The sequence below is a fragment of the Triturus cristatus genome, chromosome 3_1 (assembly GCF_964204655.1).
Source record: "Triturus cristatus chromosome 3_1, aTriCri1.1, whole genome shotgun sequence".
NCBI lineage: Eukaryota > Metazoa > Chordata > Amphibia > Caudata > Salamandridae > Triturus > Triturus cristatus.
The window spans coordinates 62,488,975-62,513,344 of record NC_140583.1 but is presented as its reverse complement, the minus strand read 5'-3'; the positions used below and the strand labels follow the sequence as shown (position 1 = coordinate 62,513,344).

Here is a 24,370-nt window from a genome sequence, read left to right as displayed (position 1 = left end):
GATCTGTTACTCATAGTAGCCCACTGCTGTTGAGGTGAGCTCCAGAGACACAAAGATATACACACTTACCACCCACCCCATGGTGGGTAGCAGTTGGGTGTGATATGTAACCAATGGTGAAATATTGGAAAAGGTACTGACCAGGCATTGCAAAGTGGCACCATCCAAGGTACCATTCTGAGTTTTGTCTTGCCTAATACACTGGTGATGTTCAATATGCGGTTGAGAGGTAGTACCATTTTGAGCATGAATGACGGTAATTTGGTCCATGTGCTTCCAAATCTTTGAGCCTTCTGTTCACTTCTTGTTATCGTAGGACTTTGCAGTCTCTGGAATTCGCTTTGGCACATTGTATTCCCAGAACCAAGATGTCTGCAAAGGCGTGGCCTCCCTAGGTTACTTCCATGGTGTCTGTGGGACCACCCAGTACAAAATAGCACAGCTGCTGCGTAACAGAGGTAGGTTTTGACATCTGTGTCCCCGCTATTCCCCCCCCCACCCCCACGGCTCATAGTTAACTGAAGTATCTCAATTTACAATAACTTACGCCACATTTGAGCTTTTAATATTTAAGTCACTTCTGTCTCCTAGGCGCATGACTGTTAAGCATAAGGCAGCCTCTTCCAGATTGTGGGCATGGCTCAAAGGTTAGATCCACAAATTGTAGTGGGGGTTGCAATTTGCATACAAACTTTGCTAAGTTAGCATAACCATGTTAGATGCTAGAAAGCCATCTTGCCACTTTTGCTGCTTTTGCACACGACACTGCAGTTACATGTTATTATTTGAAAACTGCTTGCTCGCCTTTTCTTCACATGAAAACTGTCTGTTGTTCACATCCCTAGCCGTGAGCTGCGACCTTGGTCTGAACATTGTGTAAAAGAAACAGTCTGGGTCGCTAGACAATGCATGTTTTTGAGTTCAGGTTGATCGACCCACTATTTCGCCATAACACGCATGCAGCTGCAAATACCTGAAAGACGAGTGCTTTTAATATTGCAGGCTGCATGCTTAACATTCAGTCTGAAGAAGAGGTTTCCTAGGAGAAGACCACATCTGATCCTGTGATGTGATTCCACTAAGCTGATCTTTATGGTATGGGGTTCCCCATTCAAGCCTAGAGACCTTTTATTATAATAATATTAGTTTACTAGCGAAAGGAAGGTGGCTGTAATCCACTGTCATTTGTAATATGATTTCTCCTTTCATTTTCTATGGTATTGTAACAATGCTGATGGTTTTAATTTTAATCATTTGTCTGTTTATGTTAGCCAAAGTACTGCATCTTAGGACACGAGGTTTATAAAAATAAACTCCTTAAACTTTACCGTGTCTTTGTTTACTCTTGTTGTGGACTGATATGAGAATAATTACGAACAGGTATTTCTGATTCCCACCATTCCTCAGAGTACCCTAAGTCGCTTGTTCTGGGTTGTCTATTCATTGGGACCTCCGTGATAATACGGATAACGAATGGGACACTGATGCTGGTCGGATAAGGGTGCTGGGTTCTGAGGTGAGTTTCTGGTACACCACAATTTACTGAGGTCCTGGTTTCCTGCGCATAGTTCTGTGTATGAGCAAAATCCCTGCAACATGGCGCACCTAACGTTTGGTCTATTGATTTGAAACGCCTTAGTAATGCGTATATTTTTTTTTTTTTTTTTTTTTCAGCTTTATTTCGACTTATTTTGTCATAAAAGCAACATACATAAATTAAAACATGTATAATACACAGTCCAAAATTTCCAGGCAATATAAATGGAGGTCAGTCACATTCAATTCTATCACAGCTATGCTAAAAACATATAAATTAGTTAAGAAAGCCAGATAATATATAAAAAATTATTATAATACATTTTTAAAAAGGGGGGAAGAGTAAAATTCATAATGTCGAACCAAGCAAGAGCGTTATCTAACCAGCCTTTAAGTATTATAGCTTGCATCCTTTCTTATTCCTTATGAGATATACATTGAATAGGAATCTACTTAGACCAAAAACTATTAATTGAGAAGTATTTGCTTTGAATGTACGTTCTGCCTCTTTAAAAAACCTAAACCCCAAATTTATACACAGGGGTTTAATCCATCGAACTCTTGGCTTTTTATAAGCTGGGCAGAAAAACAGTACATGAGCATCATTTTCTTTTGCTTTTTGTACGCAAAGGGTACACAATCCACTATCATCTTCATTGCCCCTCCAACTACTGGTATTTGCAGCAATCTGTAAAACTCCATACCTGTATTGTAGATACAGTGTTTTAGCTAATGGTGGTCTTATCTCGTCCATGAATTGTTCGAATATAGGAGTATCCTTAACAGATAAAAATTTCTGTGACAATATACCCAGTGTAGTACTAGTGGATACTTCATTCTTTACGTATACCCAAAAATCAGATTTCAAAAGATTTTTTGAGATTGGTAACATATTTTGAGGGTTTTCCCAAAAATGGGAAAACCCAAGCTTTTTGAACCACTGGGAGATATGTTTTAACCAGGGGATACTTTTATATTAGTCAATCCTGATTATTTCTAACAGTCCATTCTTATAGTCGCTCAGCTCAGGGGTTGTCCATAATCTAATCCAATAGAGTAATGGCCTTAGTGTGGCTTGATGATCAGTTCTTTTAAGATTGATATCCAGAAAAACTGGAGTTATCGGTGTTCTTACTGGTATTTTAAGTAACCTGCGTATGAAGGTGTTCTCTTCCTTCCTGAAAGTGTTGTTGCAGGAGTAACCCCAGACCTCAGCGCCATAAAGTGCTGCCGATTGGGCCTTTGCTTTGAATAATTCAAGTGCCGGCGTAATTGATTTAGATTGGCTACTGCCGTGCACCTTTAGGATGGGCATAGAATTTTGTTTTAAAATTAAGTTACTTTTTTCCAATTGCCCTTTCCAATTGGGCATACTATCCAGCATAATACCCAGGTAATTAAAACTCTTGACATATTCCAACTTCTGGTTGTTTAAGGCCAAGTTCTTTCTAAAGGATTTCTGAGGGTTTATGGACATGTACTTTGTTTTGGATGAGTTAATTTCTAATCCCTTTTCCACACAGTAAATATTAAAAGTGTTTACTAGGTTTTGTAAGCCTTGCGGGGTTTGCGAGATGAGAATTGTGTCATCGGCAAAAAGCAATGCGGTGACTACCTCATCTGCTAATTTCGGGGAGTCATGTTTACAATATTTTAGATAATTAGGTATATTGTTAACATACAGAGAGAAGAGTGTGGGCGCCAGCACACACCCTTGGCGGACGCCCCGATCCACAGGGATCTCCTTTGAGATTTCTCCTCCCTTACCCCATCTAACTCTAGCATAGTTTCCTGTGTGGAGTCTAATTATTTCCTTGAGTAGCTCACTGGGGACTGCCATATCATTGAGAGTAGACCAAAGTAATTTACGGGGTACAAGGTCGAAAGCAGCCCTTAGATCGATGAATGCTACGTACAAGCTTCCCTTTCTTATATTAATATATTTCCAGCAAATACACATAAATCTAAATACTTGATCTACTGTGCTGGTTTTTAACCTAAATCCTGCTTGGTATTTAGTTAAAATCTGTTCCCCTTTTATCCACGATAAAAGTCTATTTAAAATATGTCTGGCGAAAGTTTTTTGTAAAAGATCAATTAAACTTATAGGGCGGTAATTTGCTGGGTCGTAACGATCCCCTTTCTTAAAAATTGTAACAATTTCAGCCCCTTTCCATGATTCGGGAATTGGTGTCCCGGCCACTATAGAATTACATAAAAAATTAATGTAGGGTCCCCAAATTCCTGCATCATGCTTTAGCAAGTCACCGGGGATTTTATCGGGGCCTGGTGCTTTGCCCGTTTTAATAGCCTGTAGTGCCTCAACAGTTTCTTCAAGACTAAAATGTAGACGGGTATTTTTATCAAATAATCTATTTATCTCATGGTCATCCATGGCCATCTCCTCATTTATATTTCAATATAATTTAGAGAAGTGATTGCACCAGGTTTCTTCGTCGAGATATATATTACTAGATGATCTGCCTTTTTTATTCCCTTTGGAGATTAGATTCCAAAATGTGGCCTGTTCTTTCTGGTGGGCTGCAATTAAAAGGTCATCCCAGAGAGCATCATCCCAGGCTTTTTTTGCTTGGGACAATGTCTTTTTTATAAGCTAATCTACTATCTTTAATTCCCTGGACGTCCTTTACTTTTACAGCCTGAATCAGGTCAATTTTAGCATTACGACAATCTTTATTGTACCATTGGTTTGTTGTCGCTAAATGATTATCTTTCTGACTCAAATCCTTTTTATAGATTTTACTTAAATGGGGAATCAGTGCATCTACAAGTTTATAATGTAAGTTAAGGACATCCTGGGTACCTAGAGCGAGCATATGACTTCCCTCCAATGTGTCAGCAAAGGAGTTATATATGTTTATCATCGTTTCATCCTTGGCCAGAATATAGGGCCACTTAATGGCACGTCTATTATTGGAGACCTGATGTTCTCCTACAGGGCTATTTAACGTGGCTATCATGTTTATTTTTTGTACGAAAGGTTCTGAGTGTAACCATAATTGGAGGGGGAAGTGGTCGCTCTCTGTTCTATGGTCTATTTTGAAATCTATTATTAAATACCATAGGCTCATGGAGACCATTAAAAAGTCTATATGAGACCTATAATTTCCCCTACCAAAAGTTGGAGCCGCTGGTCTATCAGACTGGAAACGGCCATTACACGCCCTTAATTCATGGTTTACTGTAAGTTGTAAAATCTGCATAGCTGCTCTTGAATTTTTTACCATATTATTGGACTCTAAAGGAAGGACATTATTAGCTGTATCCTGTTCTTCAAATAAAGTATCCAAGCCCAATATCGGCTCATATTGACAGTTAAAATCTCCTCCAACAATTACCTGCTTACTTGGACTTAAAGTATTTAAAAAGGAATCAAGGAGGACTATCACCTGTGAATCTTTACTATGGGGATACGGTCTGTTATAAACATTTATTAAATATATTGTTTCTTTCCCCGTGGTTACCATTCTTAATCCCATTATATCAGGGGAATCAATCGGCAGTAATGTGATTTCTGCCTCCACAGTAACCCTTATCCAAATCACCAAACCCCCAGATGCTCTTCCTCTCGCAGATGGCACTGCGCCACGACTAAAAGTTCTATAACCCAGTCTATGAGGTATGTCTATAGCCCAGGTCTCCTGCAAAAGAATGATGTCAAAGTTTTCAATATAAGAACACCAACCCTCATCCTGCATATTCCTGGATACCCCTGCTATGTTCCATGTTATTAATCTAGCAGGTGGGAATTCAGCTGCACCGTCCGCAATGATATGTGGAACATTATTTCCATGCGACGGTGGATTTACGATGGTTAGCCCCCCAATCTTAGTGTGCTTGGTACCACATTGTCTGTTCTCACCCAAGCTAGCAGTAGTTACCCTTGGATTTGTTTAAATCTCCATAGTTTTCCTAGGATGGGGTGTCTGGGTTTCGTGTACAGTTACGGGGGCCTCCAACCTTATTTGGGCAATTTCAACATTGGGTTCCGCTGTGGTCAGAGTCATGTTTCCACCTTGGGTTGCTAGCTTAGTCTCCACATCTGCCACAGAAGGTGGTATTAGTCAGTCATTCATATCCAAGGTGCTTAGTGCCAAGTACCTATTATTTGTGTTAATCTGGAAAGGTAAACCTTGGATATCGTTTTGGGATATGCTTGGAGTGTTAATCTGCTTGCCCCTGGCTAAATGCTGATAGAAGTAGCCTAAAGGATGTACACCCACACTATTCTCTCTCGGTGCCAATGATGCTGCTCTAAGTAGTACGGTCGCCACGTGTTGAGGGTATTTGAAATTGACAATTATGCAATCACCTTTACAAGATTTCCTGGCACTCCCAATCCAGGGGACCCGTCTAGTTGATAGAATCTGATCTGAATAATTGACAGGGAACCCACAATTGTGATTTAGCCAGGAAACTGTTTTCCGTTTGAGGGAATCGTGTGATTCATTTTGTGCCTTAGACTGCATAATGTCTAGAGGTGGCACATTTGTAAGTACTACAACATATGGTTCACATTGTGGGGGTAAATTAGTAGAGCGAGTTTTCTTGGCTTGGACCGTTGTCCAACCTGTAGAAGGTAGATCTGCATCCGGGGCATTGATTTTATCCAACGTCTGGTTGTTTAGTGTGGAATTAGATGGAAGGATATTCTCCTTAATCGGGACTTGTACATTTCTTCCCTCTTGCTCATTTGTCCCACCCTGTGATTTAATCTGAGTGTCAATTAGTGAGGAAAGGGAGCCACCTAATCTAAGCACTTCTGCTGATAATATATCTATTTTTTCAGCTAGTGGTTTTACCACTGCCTCTAATTTGTCCTCAAAGGCCTTAATAATACAGGACATAGTATTTGTTGTTCAAAATATATCATTGCCACAATTTTCAGTCATAGTCCCCTTTTGGCAGAAGGAATTTTTGGGAGTAGCTTCACGATTCGATTTATGCTGTGCCCCACTCTATTTGGTTTCATTTTTCTGCACTCCCTTACGGCCCTTTTTTTTGGGGAGCATTCTAAATGATGGTCAATTCTAGTTCCGTCCAACAGATTCAGGGGTATGGTGTTGGGATCTACAGGCGTAAGTAGGGGACACTCTGAGACTACAGGAGACTCAGAGAGCGCCATAAACTCTGTTAACAAACACGCTTTTGCACACGACACTGCAGTTACATGTTATTATTTGAAAACTGCTTGCTCGCCTTTTCTTCACATGAAAACTGTCTGTTGTTCACATCCCTAGCCGTGAGCTGCGACCTTGGTCTGAACATTGTGTAAAAGAAACAGTCTGGGTCGCTAGACAATGCATGTTTTTGAGTTCAGGTTGATCGACCCACTATTTCGCCATAACACGCACGCAGCTGCAAATACCTGAAAGACGAGTGCTTTTAATATTGCAGGCTGCATGCTTAACATTCAGTCTGAAGAAGAGGTTTCCTAGGAGAAGACCACATCTGATCCTGTGATGTGATTCCACTAAGCTGATCTTTATGGTATGGGGTTCCCCATTCAAGCCTAGAGACCTTTTATTATAATAATATTAGTTTACTAGCGAAAGGAAGGTGGCTGTAATCCACTGTCATTTGTAATATGATTTCTCCTTTCATTTTCTATGGTATTGTAACAATGCTGATGGTTTTAATTTTAATCATTTGTCTGTTTATGTTAGCCAAAGTACTGCATCTTAGGACACGAGGTTTATAAAAATAAACTCCTTAAACTTTACCGTGTCTTTGTTTACTCTTGTTGTGGACTGATATGAGAATAATTACGAACAGGTATTTCTGATTCCCACCATTCCTCAGAGTACCCTAAGTCGCTTGTTCTGGGTTGTCTATTCATTGGGACCTCCGTGATAATACGGATAACGAATGGGACACTGATGCTGGTCGGATAAGGGTGCTGGGTTCTGAGGTGAGTTTCTGGTACACCACAATTTACTGAGGTCCTGGTTTCCTGCGCATAGTTCTGTGTATGAGCAGAATCCCTGCAACATGGCGCACCTAACGTTTGGTCTATTGATTTGAAACGCCTTAGTAGTGCTTATATTAGTCCACGACACCTTCACTCTTGTTTCCGGGCAACGAGAGTGACGGATTTAGACCTACCTATCACTAATCTGATAGGTTCATTCAAGCTTGATCATTAAAAAGGTTTCTGAACCCTTGTGCTACTGATAAAACTCATTGTAGATCTTCTGTCTGTGTCCTTATGGCGGTCGATATTCCGGCACCTAGCCGTGCACCTCTGCGACGTCACTTGACGCAGTATGGGGTGCCGGACGATGGTATGGCTGTGATTTTTGTGGTAAGTGCCGATGCATCGTTTCCTTATGAGTTGTTTTACTCTTGGGTTACTTTGCCAGCGGTGAGTGAAGACGATGATACGTTTCACTCCTATACTGCCACGCAGCTACCTGCCAACTATACGCCATATAGGACGCAAGAAATTCCTATTTCTGCCTGGCAGCATAGTATTTGGTTTAATGGCGCCCTTCCACATGCGGGTACACCGGCGAGAATGGGCCCTTTGTCCATTGCAGGGGCCATATGGCCGGTGCTGGCCGGATTTACGCCTCATCCACGCTATCTACAGGTGGCGGTGGCTGAGTTGCATGTACTTCACACAGCCCTTATTACAGTACATAGGGCTTTAGTGCAGTACATGTCACGCAACGTACAGGTGGGGGCACCTGCTGTTGCGGGACAACCAACAGACCACCACGCGGTGGTTATTAGTCCTGTTGTAGTTAATTCGGTTATGGGCAAGCGCCCCCAAAATAAGGACGAATTCCCTTATTGGCTTGCTGAGAAATTTGACCAACTGGAAGCAGTTTTTCCTAATACTACTCCTGTGGAAAAACACAGGATACTCACCATTAGTTTGCCGAAAGACTTAGTCCCAGATATGGCCGATTGTGCCAACTGGGGCAAGGTCTTTGCTGCGACATACTCGAAGTGCTTCGGCACTCCGTCTATGTCTGTGCTTCCCTCCGTTATTAAACGTGTTCAGGAGAATCACGGTGCGGAGGCAGCCGTAGAATTGGGAATGCGGCTTGTCGGGGTGTTCGATGTGGTTGCTTCCATGATAATGGGCAACCTCAAAGGAGATGCTATGCAATTCCAAGTGGCTAATAAATTAGACGTGGTGGACGAAAACGACAAGTCAAAGGAGTTTGCAAAAATTATTGCGAATGCCTATAAACAGGTTGGCCGTAGCGCTTTAGGCATTAAACCAACAGTAATAATTCCTGATTTGATACAGCGAACTAAGGCGAACTCGTCTGGTAAAGACGAACGCCCGAATTTTCCAAATCAAAATTGGCAAAACAAGAAACAGGGAAAGCAGCAACAAAAATAGGGGTCTCGTCCTGCCTCTCCTGTACAGTCTAGTAGTGATTGCACATATGATCTGCGCGATCGATCTACTATTAAATCACCTGATCGATTTCAGGTTTCGGAACAACGTTCTCCTCATTCTTTACAGGACACATCTGCTCCACAGTCCGGTGGCGGAGACCGTGGGAAAGGACGGGGTGCCCAACAAGGACGTGAGCAACCCCGCCAGTCTGACGGTAAAGGCAAGCAGGATGTGTTTACACAAAGACCCCCGTTTCAAAAGAAGAAAGTTGCTGCGCTAACAGCGAGGTATGCCACAGATGGTGAGAACGCAGCTTCGGAACCTGACATGGGCACAAACGCTGCTCGACAGCGCGGCGGAAGTTACAGTAGTGCGACAAGCACTGCGTCCATATCTGGAGGCGACAGCAACTGATACATTCATTACTGTTGAAACTGCTGACACTAGAGTGGCTCCCCCTGATAGGCTACATAACATAGTTCTTTTAATTGAAGGTGACATACAACGCACAATACAAGGGATTTTTTGGGATAATCTGACCTCTTCTTATGATATTCTCTTAGCGGAGGCGGACTGGCCCCCGGCTTTCATTTTAGATGCTCCTAGAGGGGAGGAGGTAATCCTCCCGTCCTTTGCGCACACCGTGCCAAAGGAACATGCTAAAAAGTTCGCTGAGGAGTGGGCTCTGGTGCTAGCACCGGCTTTGTATCGTACTCAGGTAGGCTGGGATAAATTGTCCCCCAGCCATGAGATTCCATTGCGGTCTATGCCCCAGCCGCAACCTCAATATCCCATGCGTCGAGAAGCTTGACCTCACGTCGCAGAGATCCTTGAACAATTGGAATATCAAGGAGATATTGAAACATGTGTATCACCAATGAATAATCCTTTATTCACTGTGACGAAGCCTGGCGGGTCGTACCGCCTAGTTTTGGATTACCGGCATTTAAATTCTCATTGCCGGACATGCGCGGTACAGAATACTCACAGTTCGGCTCTTGTCGATAGTCTCGTGAGAAAACGGTTTAAAACCAACTTGACATTTCCAATGGCTTTTACAGCCATAACCTGTCCTCTATTAGTAGTCAGTGGACAGCGTTTACTTCAGGCGGCAAACAAAAACAGTTTACGAGATTAGCCATGGGCTACAAAAACAGCCCTGGCGTCTTTGCCGCTCGTGTTGTCTCTCTTTTGGAGAGCATTGACCCGTATGCGTACTCGTATGTCGATGATATCTATCTCACAGACGACGAGTTGTGGCCGCATCTGTGTCGCGTTGATCGCATTATTGTGATGTTAGCAGACGTCGGATACAAATTCAATTTTGCGAAGTCTCACATTGCAGAATATACAGTGTTGTTTTTGGGCTACGAGCTCAACAATGAAGGTCGAGGATTTTCTCCTCACTTTCTGGAAAAGTGCGCATGCTTGCGTGCTCCTACAACACTGAAGAAATTACAGTCTTTGCTGGGCTTTCTGAATTTCGTTCGAACGTACATTCCTGATTATGCTCAGCGTATTCAGCCGCTTTGCGCCTTGGTACAACCTACTTTTTCCAAATCATGCTGGCAGCTAGAGCATTCAGCGATTTTGCAATCTTTGCAAGCTGATCTTCTTGCTTCAAAATACTTACTGACGCATGATAACCGCACTAACCTGGTTATAAGAATTGTGCCAGGCACGGTGGGTTTCACGTACTTAACGTTCAATGAGGGCGACACCGTCCCCATTGCCTACAAATCACACCTGTACACTTCGGCTGAACTGCGCTTTTCCACAGTCGAAAAAGTTTTGACTGCGGTGCAGATGGCGATTCTCAAAGAACGAGCACTGTCGCAAGGAAAACGCAAGTTAGTTGTCACACCGTATCCTGCCCTTGAGGCGGTGACAAAAGCCAGTGTACCTAATTCTAAAGCTTTGCATCCACGGTGGATACAATGGGCCACTTCCTTAACATCGCCCGATGTAACATATATCTTTGATGCCTCATTACAGACTCAGGAGTACTTGCAGTATGAATTCGTTCATCAGGCTCCTCTGTCTTTGCGCCCGCTCGAAGATTACCATTCTGTCATTTACACTGACGGTTCGGCGCAACCGGCGATTGGATCAAGGCATGCCTATTCAGCGGCCTGCGCAATTGTGGTGGGTACATTCGTAAATGGTGAATTCCAATCTGATGTCGTGCATACGCAGTCACTGGGTGATTGTACCGCACAATTGGCGGAGCTTCGTGCTCTGGTGCTTGCACTAAAGTTTGTTGATCCTCGAGTCACTACTCTTATAGTAAGTGACTCGTTTTATTGTGTACAGTCTTACAACGACAATCTACATTTTTGGTCTCAAAATGAATATCGTGATTCCAAAGGTAGCAGAATTAAGCATAAAATGCTTTGGGTTCGAGTGGCAGAATTTAAAGCACGTCTGCCGCTCGTGAATGTTATTCACACTCTTGGTCACCAACGAGTTGGTGTCCATGCTGTCGGAAACAGCTTAGCTGACGAGGCAGCAAAAACAGCAGTGGCGACATACTTGGTAGCAGCAGTTACAAGATCCAAAAGTAAGATTGATGATGACATCTTGGCAGCTATAGCTGCTACAGAGAAGGGAAGTAATTACCCGAGAGGTTTCCCTTCTCGTTACCATTATCACTTAAGTCCTGATAACGTCCCATTAGTAAGGATTAACGACGTTGGTGACAGGTTGATTCCCAATGCGGACTGAAGACCATGTTTGATACTAGCAGAGCACGAGGGTATGGCATCTGCTCACGCCAGCGTTGCGGCTACTGTATCTCTGTTACAACAACATTACTGGTGGTACGGCTTATATAAACAAGCTCGCGCTTATATTCTTAATTGTGACATTTGCCAGCAGATTAAACCTTCAACTGCTGCGCGCCCACCACAAACTCAGTTGTACATATCTAATAAACCATTTGGGTGTGTTTACTTAGATCACTGTGGTCCTTTTTCCTCTGATACTGAGTACAAGTACATCTTGGTTGCAGTGGATTCGTGCACACGTTTTCTCTGGGTGTGGCCACAAAGGAGTGCTGATGCCCGGACTGTCATCAGGGATTTGCGTGTCTTTGTGGGAAGTTTTGCATGTGGTACCTTTCATTCTGATCAGGGACCTGCGTTCGCCTCTAAGGCGTACAAAGAAGCCATGAGAAATGTGGGGGTCCAAGTCAAATTTTCGTCTCCCTACCGGCCTGAGAGTAATAGTGTGGTGGAGCGAATGAACCGTGACTTAAAGCAATCTTTGACAGCACTGGTTTTAGGCACTGGCCGAAACTGGCTAGCCCATTTGTATAACGTCCAACGTGCACTTAAAAATCTCCCTAGAATGTCTCTGGGTGGGCGGACCCCATACATGATGCTCTTCAGCATAAGAATGTTTGTCCCGGACCTTGATGGTCAAGACATGGCGGCGTCAGCCGCACCCTTTGACGTAGATGATCACTGTGCTGTATTGCAGACTCTACACATGTGGGTGGCCTGTTTTCGAAGGAACACAGGCCCTCCACATCTGATGCTGCGCTTCAGATTCCGGTAGTCGGCTAGCTACCTCGAGTTGGTGACCTGGTCCGTGAGAAGGTGGAGAACAAGAAGGAGTTCGGCCCCTCTTATCGTGCACCGGTTCCAGTGCTTGGCGTGCAGGGTACAAGAACAGTCATTTTATCTCCACTTCCTGGTCGCAAGGATAACAGGTACATCTCTATTGACAATGTCAAGCTACAGCGAGTGGCCGATTCTTCTTAGTATTACTCCAGCAGTTTCTTGCCCTGCGATGCTGAGAAATTCTGTTTTGGCTCCAGCTTCTACCACCTTGTCTGATGTTGCCATCGAGATGCATACAGTTACTGATCCTCTGGTATTACCGCCCGATGGTGGTCTGCTTGAAGATACTGAGTATGCTTATCCTGCAGATGTGCGGTTGCCTGTTTTACAATCCACAGCAGTTAACCAGTCACGTTTCTCCTTTGACACTAACTCATTGACTTCCAATTCCCCCTCAAAAATTTCTATTTTTGCTGTCTGGTTTAAAAGACATTTTTTGATTCCCCCTTGGACTTACATTTGGCTGGTGCTCGTATGTGTTTTTTTGTTCATGTCCATTGGATTCGCAGTGGTATTTTTTCGTCTTGTAAATGGACACTATCTAAAAGAAACATCTACAATTAAACTCATTGATGGAACTTTGGCCCCCTACTCCTCATCACACATTATGAAGAGGGACTAGACTTTTGTGAATATTGCTGCCTGGTCCGTGTTAGATGGGATTGCGTGGGATGCTGTTAAATTTCAGATTCATGGGCCGACTGAGGTTATCACTGTACCGAATGTATTTCGTGTTTCTATGGGTGATGTAGTTAAACAAAACATCCGTTCTGATGATTGGGACGTTCATGCCATAGAAGCACTATTTTCTGATTTGAAATATTATGCCGCATTTGATGCTGAAGATTTGTATTCTGATACTGCTAATTATGCTGAACAATTTTGTTTTCAACATTATGGCAATCATTTCCTGCATAAAGCAAATACATTTCGAAATTTTTTAAATTTGACCCAATGGGAACATTGTCCAACACCAATTCTAGGTAGCTCAACTACATTGGTAGACAAATACACATATTTTTCTGATTTCAGTGTTTCCAATCCAGCCTCCTTTTATTTCAAAGTGGCAGCTGAGACTGCCTCAAAAGTTAGGCTGACACACACAAAATTATTGTATTCTAAATCCTTTATGGATGAGTTGTCAATCAAAGGTTACGATCTGTGGAAGGCTGCTATTGATCTTAAATCGGTTTGAGGCTCCAAACCGTGGCAGGTTCAAGGAACAGAAGCTTTGCATCGTGCCTGCCTTATACCAAATCACATGTTGTTTTTAAATTCAACAATCTTCCAAACCACCTGTCTTGGATTGGCTACTTCGAAAAAACTAAATTTTCCCTCTATTCCAGATCTGCGTGCTTATCCGAATTGGGATAACCAAACAGATCTGTCCCTTGATGCGTTGCAGTCCTCTATCTCTAACACATCCTTCAATATTGCTAAATTTAGTCCAGAAGGATGGTTAATATGGCAGGCGAGCTCAGACTCCTGTCAACATCGGTTTCTGGGTCTGAAACCTGGATATACGCAGGTGCGCGTGGATCCTCGTTTTGAGTCCTCTCATTCAGTAACTACCTACTCTGTAGGGAAGTTATGCCAATCGTGGCTGCAACATTCCACCTTGGCATCTATTAAACTTCATTTATCAAAATTACATGACAAAATAGATTTGAATGATTTTGTTCAGGGTCCTGTGGGTGGCAGGTCCAAAAGATGGGTGTATGCTATTTATAACAAAGTTTGGAAACTATCACAAATTGAGGCTGCGTCCAGATTAAGGGCTATTGATCAAGCCAATATGGAAAAAGTATTAGCTGTTATAGATAATAGCATTAACACCCTTTCTTCCAGAATTTATACGTTACACAATATTGTTTCTTCTGTTGTCGATATTGTACAGGATGATATGTCTGTTTTGTATCATGGTCAAAATCAATTGCGTTCAGTGATGCAGTTTGCATGGACATTGCAAAGGTTAAAGGCAGGGAAAGTCCCATGGGACAACATGAATACATCGTCTTTATTTCTTCCTTTTAATCTGACTGCAAAACAACAATTTATGTCCATGAAAGATGCAACATATTCATTACTGCATATTGAAAAGTTAGAATCTTTGCCTTTCTCAGTGGCCGAATTGAATTCTGCTGTGTGGCTTATCCACGGGTTAATCACATTGCCGTTTCCTTTGTTTAAGTTCAGTTCATGCATGAAACATTATGCCCTGGGCAGATATGAACAACTGGGTTCTGCCTTCCTGCATGAGGTTTGGTCACTCCCCTTTACATACAGATGTACGAGAGATGGTAAAGAAGTCTACTTGAAGGGTGAGGAATGCACCTCCACACCTGATCATTCTGTAGTATGTAGGCACATTCAATTGCATGGCGCATGCAATGTGCACGCTCCTAATTTAGCTTGCGTCCTAAAAGGGATTCCAGTGCCAGTTATTACACCTTTGTTCACACTGCTGGCTAACGGTAGTTATTTGCTTTTAAATAATGAAGCTTGCTGCGGGATGCTAGTGGGAATTCCCTACATAGTGACTGTATCACAGAGGGTAGTTTGCTGTAAGAACGTCCTTTTCCCAGCCCCGCATGGGTGGTTGGATGTATCCATCTGGCCTTCCATTCCAACCTTGAAAGCAGAGTTCAACAAAATGAGCAGAATAAGGGCTCTATTGTCGCAAAAAGAAGTCGTGCTGACTTCTTCCCGGGAAACATTTGTCCTTCACATAGCAAATACGGGCACCGAGGTGCAGGCGCTTTTAAATACCGATCTCCCACTTCATTTTGGGGCCCTGATTCAAACTATCTTTAATGCCTCGTCTACAAGTGGCTTGGCACATTTTTTCAAAATTGTGGGCTCCGGCCTCGTGACCTCCTTCCAAACTATTTTTGGTGTGATCCCGGCATTTTTTCATTCTATTTTTTCCAGCGTCTTTGGCGGTCCCCCGTTGATTCTGGCCCTCGTAGCAGGAGTGCTGTTGTTGGTCTGCTTACTGCGCAATGGCTGCACCATTTGTGTCACACGCCAGCCTGCCTCGGCTGCTACATCTCCGTGACCGGATGCTTGAATACTATAGTACATTGCCACTGGCAACCTTAAGCATAGCCTATGGATTATCCTTCCTGTTTTCCTACTTTACATGCGTACAACCTGTCTTTCATTGCCTAGACTGTCCCTTCCAATGGGCTCTGGATTTGTGCTTATCAAACTCGGTGTCTCCCGCCCCGGATTATGATCAACTAATGAGTCCCTTAGTGGCGCATGAGTTGGACTGTTCTGGTGTCAGGATTATGGCCTGTGGAGCGGCACATGGAGTCCTAGGGAATTGGGACATCGGACATATGACTTTCTGGCAAGAAATCTTGAAGAACACGTCGGTTGTCCTCTGATGTTACTAGAGGCTCCGATTGTCGAGGAACATGTATGTTCATTTCCCTTATTGAACTGGATGGCAGAGACTTTTGCAGAAAATTCCAATGATTTTCTCTTGGAAGCTGTTGCTACTTACTGTGCATTCACGTTGATGGATTAACTGTGAGGTCGTCCGACTTTTCGGTGCACAGAAATTTTTTGGGTGAGTTTTTAAATTTCATAATTTTTTCGCCTTTTATTTATCATTAGGGCTCTCTGAGCCTTGCCATTAATCTATCGAATCGGATTTATTTCCTTTTCTCGTTTTTTTGTCTTCGAACTTTCACTGCACCTTTATATGGATTTCAAATACGTGCACTTAGTTCTGTTCTATCGTACTTGAACTCTGCGTTCCCTGATTGTATCCCTATAGGCTAGTGGTCCGATCAAGGGGGGGTGTAGTGGGGGCTGCAATTTACATACATACATTGCTAAGTTAGCATAACCGCGTTAGATGCTAGAAAGCCATCTTGCCACTTTTGCTGCTTTTGCACACGACACTGCAGTTACATGTTATTATTTGAAAACTGCTTGCTCGCCTTTTCTTCACATGAGAACTGTCTGTTGTTCACATCCCTAGCCGTGAGCTGCGACCTTGGTCTGAACATTGTGTAAAAGAAACAGTCTGGGTCGCTAGACAATGCATGTTTTTGAGTTCAGGTTGACCGGCCCACTATTTAGCCATAACACGGACGCAGCTGCAAATACCTGAAAGACGAGTGCTTTTAATATTGCAGGCTGCATGTTTAACACACATTCTGAAGAAGAGTTTTCCCAGGAGAAGACCACATCTGATCCTGTGATGTGATTCCACTAAGCTGATCTTTACGGTATGGGGTTCCCCATTCAAGCCTAGAGACCTTTTATTATAATAATATTAGTTTACTAGCGAAAGGAAGGTGGCTGTAATCCACTGTCATTTGTAATATGATTTCTCCGTTCATTTTCTATGGTATTGTAACAATGCTGATGGTTTTAATTTTAATCATTTGTCTGCTTATGTTAGCCAAAGTACTGCATCTTAGGACACGAGGTTTATAAAAATAAACTCCTTAAACTTTACCGTGTCTTTGTTTACTCTTGTTGTGGACTGATATGAGAATAATTACGAACAGGTATTTCTGATTCCCACCATTCCTGAGAGTACCCTAAGTCGCTTGTTCTGGGTTGTCTATACATTGGGACCTCCGTGATAATACGGATAACGAATGGGACACTGATGCTGGTCGGATAAGGGGTTCTGGGTTCTGAGGTGAGTTTCCGGTACACCACAATTTACTGAGGTCCTGGTTTCCTGCGCATAGTTCTGTGTATGAGCAGAATCCCTGCAACAAAATGTAACCTTTTAAATTAAAGATTGCCTACAACAATGGTAAATTCCTGAAAGTAGCATTTGACACTAAATGGCAATCCCTGCACTGGTATTGTCAGTTTTTCACAATAAAATGTAATTAATTCCTGGGTTTTTCTGTGATGGGTACTAAGTAGTAGATGTCCTGTTTGCCTGGCTGGGGTCAGCTGAGTACAGCCAGCCTTTGGTTTGGACAGCTGTCAGTAACTGAGGTAAAATGTGAAATTTGAGACTAGCCAGGTGGAGGTACTGATTTAGACTGTAGAGGTCTGAAATGAGGTAGAGTCTTCCTTCTCCTGTATTCCTTACAAGTAGTGAAAATAAGTATTCCTGCCCGCATTCTGGTAATTGTACCAACTCCAATGGTCCTGAACAGAATATCCTCTCATTTTCCTGCAGATGTTGGCAGAATGCCCACTAGCACAGAGGTGTACTGATTAAAGGGCGGCTGCTGAAACAGTAACGAATAGCTGATCTTCACCACCTTTTTATCTGTGGTTATTTACATAGGAGAGAAAGCCTTCCTTCTGCTAAGTGGATATTCTAAAATGGTGCTGAGCTTTACAACTGCACCCAGAGACAACTAACTGGCACATGCATCAACAATGCCATTTGCGATTCCTTAATAGCGAAAAATAAGGATTCGCTAATAAGGAATAGCAAAAGGCTATGCATGTAGAAATCGCTTACAAAATAGCGATTTCTAAACATTCCTTAATTGCTACTTGCAAATTGCGAGTCGCAATTAAGGAATACCTCCCCATTTATTCCTATGGGCCTGAGGCCCATAGGAATGAATGGGAAGACTTTCTCAATTTGCGATTCTCAATTAGAGAATCGCAAATTGCTCATGCAATTTCAAGGGTGCCAGGTTGTCAAAAGGACACCCTGTTGCACCCCTGAAATCTGCATATGAGTACATCTTGCACACACACATGCCCCAAGGCAAAATGGAACTTTGAAAAATGTTCTTTAGTGCATTTTTCAAAGTTTTTGCAAATTACCATGAAGTTCAACTCCCCCTATTAGCGAAATCACTAATATTTTTACTTTAATGCATTGCATTTAAGGAATCTCAATTTGAGATTCCTTAAATGCAATCGCAATTTAAGTAATCGCAATTTAGAGATTACTTAAATTGCGATTTTTGCATTTGGGATGATGCATCCCAAATGCAAAAATACCGGTCGCAAAGGGGCAGATTCTGAGAATCTGCCCGTTTGCGACCGGTTTTTGCTTTGATGCATGTGGGCCAGAGTGCCTTCTTGGCTTTAGTTAAGGCTAGGAGAGTGGGCCTTTTGTGCTGCTGGAGAAGCTAACTCATAGTCCTGAAACTGACTGCTCTCAGATGTTGTTGTTGTAGTTCAAACGTAGCCAACCAAACCAAACCAGAAGGTCCGCTTCCATAAGTTCCATCACTCAGGCAGAAGTGTGGAATGGCGTAGCCAATATTTAGACTGAACCTATTATTGCCTTGCATTGTCGATAACAGTTTTTTGAGCCCCCATTACAACACCCGTGTGTCCGATCCCAGGATAGGAGCCAATTAGAGAGTAGGCACAACTCACACAAGAAGTTTTATTTGAGACGTGGAACCATGCATTGGGCCAAGCCTTCACTAAGGATTAGTCCAACACGTTAGCCAGGCTCCCACCCTTGTTAGTCTGAGCTTTCCTTTGAGGGAGAAGAACATATTCTAACAACATTCATTTTTTTTCCAGTGACAGGTGACACAGGTTTTAGATTGCTTTGTTTCAACAATTGCAAATATGAAAGTCATTGCCTCCAAACCTTATCAAGCTTGAATGACCCAAGGCTTTTTCTTTCTTACATGCCACAAAGGCTGTGCTGAGTAGCAGCCTTAAAATGACGCTTAAAAGAGAACCAACCCAAACTGGTTCTGAATCCTCAGACAGTGTTTCCTCATCCTCTGGGTGGCAAATGTCAAACCACTTTGTTCCAGTCTCGAGTTCTCCTTGAATATGGGAGTGCTTGACAGTCTATTTGTAAAGTTGCTGAGTAATCAGTAAGGTGTCTGCCTGACAGCCAGTCTTGCAGAGGTGATGAGTCATCACCTGAAGTCACCACTTTCTGATGGGGAGCTGAGGGTCAGCCTGAAGTGCCTAAAAGTCTAACTGCATTCTGAAAGAGGGAAGGAATGTGTCTGTCTTTGCAGGAGGACAGACTGTCCACCAAAATGAACTCTGAGGACTGAAGGAAGTGTGGCATTAGAGACTGCTGTGAAAAGGTCTCCACTGTTTCTTTGCACTGTTCATGAGGTGAGCTGTATCACGTTTCTGTGAGAATGGGCCACCTTGCAGTCAACAATGGGTTTGATCACTCTGTGCACCGCCGCTGAAGAGTAAATGGCTGTCACGACCGTGCTAAAGTTTGATCTGCCGCTACCCAAAGATATCACAGTCTGGAGGCAACTACCTCTACTAAGCAGCTGCCTTCATCCAACCAAGAGGGCCTCCACTGGTGAGCCTAGTGTTGCCATGAGGATCATCACCCAATTTGTCTTGCAACATGATACGCAAAAGGTTGCTGCTGCCAACCCATGTTGAAGAGCTCTCACTCCAAAGGTGGGTGGTGAGACCGCTTATGTCTCATGCCAAATCATGTTCAGAGAAACCTTGGGCCTTGGCCTGCCCCAGATAAGAGACCCAAAGGTGCAAGGGCTGAGCTGCCTCACTCTCAAGAGTCTGTTGCTTAACGCTTAAGGGATGATACATGGTTAAGCAGAGCTTCACACTTGAAATTTGAGAAGATTTGAGCTAACTGCATCAATCCAGCTCAAACCCTTAGAAGGATGGGAATGGGGATGGTAATAGCGGCACAGAGGAAGGGAAGGTGTTGTAGCACCTCACTGATAGAAAGCAGCATTCTGCAACCCTTCAAATTATATATTCTCTGAATAGTACAGTGTTTAATTGAGCTGCGAGAACAGGATCTGATGTCACTCACACCTCATTGCCTGCCTTCAAGTCTTACAGTCTTACTTGACAAAACGGTTTCCTTGTTTCCCTTCTCTTTCCTTCCTTTGGTACTTCTCCACCTTTATAGTTTATCATTATATGTGATGTCTTTTTTTAAACTAACCTGTAATTGTTGCTTTTTTACTTGAGCTTTAGGAAATCGTAAATAATGTTTAATTAGCAAATTTCCATACCTTTTAGACCATTGACGTGTCCGATTCTAAGATTTGTGAAAGTTGGTGTCATCTCACTTATGATGGTTCTAATGGTTATTAACACCTTCTTTAATAAAATCTTTCTGAACTACAAAAGCCAATTAACCGCATAAATAGAGGTTCTGCAACCAAAATGCATCAACATGAGGAGATCAATTGGTTTTATGCTGTAATCAAAGTATGTTTTGTTTCTAGTTATGATGCTTTGCTTGTATGTTAATGACCTGATTGCCGCAATATGGATTCTGCTTTAGTATTTTGATTTAATCTCTTCAATCTCTTGAATTTCCATACAATTTCGCCATTTGAAAACTTCAGTGAACCAGGATACTACATGTTTGTCATTGTTTACATTTATCTAGATTGGATCGATCAGGTCTTCTTGCGAACAAATCATGCCCGGCTGAGGGCAGCGAAAGCGTATGTGGCAGAGGAGCTGCAGGCTCTTGGTGTCCCTTTTTTAAACCGCAGTGCAGGTTTCTATCTGTGGATCGATTTTCGTAAGGTGAGTGAGACCCCGACCAGCAGCTCGCCAGGTTTTACCCCTGGATTGTAAATCTTGCCATCGCAGGGTGGAAATGTGCCAAGCATGATCTTGGACGGGTAATGCGTACCTCCCATGACACTGCATATTTATTTATTTTATTTAGGTCACTTATATCGCGCACAAATCAAGGGGATCTCTCGGCGCTGGAGAAAAAGGCTAGCGGTCAGTGAGGGGCAAGCTTAGAAGAGCCAAGTTTTAAGCAGCTTTTTAAATTGGGACAGATTCGAACATTGGCGGATTTGTTCAGGGAGGCCGTTCCATAATTTGGGGGCCTGATAAGAAAAGGAACGACCCCCCATTTTTACCTTCCTGATTCTTTGACCACACAGCATCTTACGATTGCATAATGTCTCTGATTACTGACTTTTATGAGTTATAAGTGAGTTGAGAAGGATGACCGAGTCTGACATGTGATGTGAAACTGTACATGGGGAGAGAATGTGGCCTTACGGCTAGGGCGGTCGACCTTGGAGCTGGAGAACTGGGTTCGAGTCTCGGCAGGGACGATCAACATTCTGTGATTCTGGGCAAAACACTTAATCTTCCGATGCCTAACAAAAATGAATGTGTCTATCTGTAATGTAACTGGTGCTCATGTAAAGCGCTCTGATACCTTCAGGTCTAGTATGCGCTATATAGAACTCCACAAAAAGAAAAGATGATTCAGCACTGTTTGACTTGGCCCTTTTTGCAGGGTTATCCCCAAACTTTTTACTTCTTTCTATTTTTTCGTGACCTATTGTTGTTGGCTATAAGACTCTAGGCATTTTAACACTACCAATCAGTGCAAAAGTGCGCATGCTCTCTGTCTAAATTGTCATCATGATTGTTTATCCATGCTTGGCTTATTTGATTTACTACTAAACACCTAGTAAAGTGCACTGAGTGTGTCAGGGCCTGTAAATCACATGCTACTAGTGGACCTGCAGCACTGATTGTGCCACCCACATGGGTAGCCCTGAAAATGTATCTCAGACCATCCACTGCAGTGTCTATGTGCAAGTTTGTTAACTGCAATGTCGACCTGGCAAGGGCACACACTTGCCAGGCCCTAACCTTCCCTTTTCTTACATGTAAGGCACCCCTATTGTTGGCCCAAGGTAGAGAAGGACCTGGCTAGGCAGTTCGGACTGGACTGTTCCCATGAGCCACAGGGCCAAGACTGATTTGCATATGGCTGGGTATAAACTGAGATGACATGGTGAGCAAAAGAGCGATGGATTTAACCCAGATCTCTTGACTGGGGTGAATGTTTGATTTGCTCTGCATTCCGTCCTTCTGTGTGTTTTTTACTTTTGGAAGGTAGGCTTTTTATTGTTTACCCATTCTGAGTGCCACTGCCTGTTTGTGTGTGACAGGGGCTGGGGATGTGCATTCACTGTAGACAGCCACTGGTTGGGGTGAGGTGTTCCTGGCCCTTCCTGGATGACTCAGAGCTGAGCTGAATGGGGCTTGGCTGCATTTAGAGTAGTGGGAGGAGATTTCCTTGCACCTGAATAGGGTCTGTTTCCCTTGCACAATGCTGTCTCCACCCCCTGTGGTCATGCTGCGCCAGTGAGGACAGAACTGGTTTGGACTGGGCTCAGAGACCCTTGCACGAAGAGAACAAAGACCTTTTGGGGTATAAGTATGAGACCTAAAACCCCTGAACGTTAGACTATTTCTGGAATCAAGAGAAACCTTTGCCAATGAGAAGAACTAGAGAAACTGGAGGAGGAATGCTGCCCTTTTGCTGTGTGCTGTCTGGGATTTGCTCTCAGTAGCTGCTTCTGCCAAGGAAAGGATAGGGACTTTGCTGCGTGCTGTGTCCCCCTGCTTGAGAAAGATCTCCAAGGGCTTGAGTAAGCTTGCCCCCTGTTCTGAAGTCTCAGGGACACAAAGACTTCACCCCCAGCTCCCATGAACTTCCTTGCTGGGATTTCTGACCCACCAAGAGGTGCCTGTGTTGGGCCTCTGGAGGTTGTTTCTGCTGCTGGGAGCTGGAAAAGTAACGTAACTACAAGAAAATCGATGCATCGCTCTTCTTACGGCTGTTTTTCCGATGCAGCACCGCTGTGCAGAAAGAATCGCCATGCCGCTGCCAAAACCGATGCAGCTCCCAGTGCCGCTGCAAGAACCACTGTATCGAGGGATCACGGCTGAAGAAACTGACGCAGCACCGCTCGACGCCACCGCATCGATCGCCGATGAATCCCGGATTTCCACGCATCGTACCTGTGCAGCAAGTTTTCCCCACGCATCACCCGCGGACTAGAACCGTCTTGGATTCAACACATCACTTCTCCTGCGTGCAGCAGAACTGTCGCATCGACTCCCCATGGTCTCAGGAACTGACACACCTCTATGTTTTTCGACGCTTCCCATCTCTTTGTCTGTTAGGCATTGTGAATTTTGTCGCAACTACAGGTACTTTGAGAGAAATCAAGCATCATAGTTGTCTATGGGCCAAGTTGTTTGAAACCTTTTTAAAGTCATATTTTGTATTACATGTATGTTGGATTTTTGTCGTTTTTTTTTTTTTAGTTTAGATAAAGGTACTTTATTTTTCTAAACTGGGTGGTGTCCATTTTTGGTGTCATCACTGTATTAATGTGTGTTATGAGTACAAATACTTTACAAATTGCCTTGGGGATAAGTCTGTCTGCTCATGCCTGGCTACCCAGGGGGTGAGCAGGGGTTATCTAAAGTGTACACTGACTAGAAGCAAGGGTCCCTATTTGGGCAAAGGTACCTACCTCGGCCAACTAGCGACCCCCATTTCTAACAATGAGATATAGTGTACTTACAGTAATGTGGCACACATGTCTGACATTATGTTAATTTGACAAACGCAGAGGATACAAAGAGAGAAGATAGAACATATAAGTGGCTAAATGCATGCCACTTCTATAAAAACGTTTTCTCCCCGGCACCTGTTTGGCAAAGACATTTCATTTTCTATAGAAATATTGCTAAGGGGGTGGAATATAACATTTTTGTGAATGCATAGATCAGAGAAGGCAGAGTTCTGGGATAAAATTGCTCTACACGTGAATCATGGAAACAGAAGTAGAGATGATATTACTGAGGCTCACTTTGTCATGAGCGAGATGCTCACTTGGGATGTAGGGTAATGACTCACTTTATTTATATGGAAACCACTGACAAAACCAATATTCACCCAGAAAAGTGAAAATGGATATAAATACACTTAGCATTAGAGGGGAACATACCTGTGCCATGGTTTGTGTATCTTTCAAACAACAAGTAAGGCAAGGATGGTCTATATGAATTTGCCAGATTTCAACTTCTGTCCTAACCTGATACTGTTGATATGTAGGATACTTTT

General features: G+C 43.2%; 1 protein-coding gene across 1 annotated transcript in view; it reads left to right on the top strand.

The window, feature by feature from the left end:
- Nucleotides 1-24,370, top strand: part of ACCS (1-aminocyclopropane-1-carboxylate synthase homolog (inactive)) — a 293,968-nt gene that overhangs the window by 189,120 nt on the left and 80,478 nt on the right. The window contains 2 exon segments of the mRNA XM_085645812.1: nucleotides 317-458; nucleotides 20,858-21,000. Of these exon segments, the coding sequence (XP_085501938.1) occupies nucleotides 317-458; nucleotides 20,858-21,000 (285 nt within the window).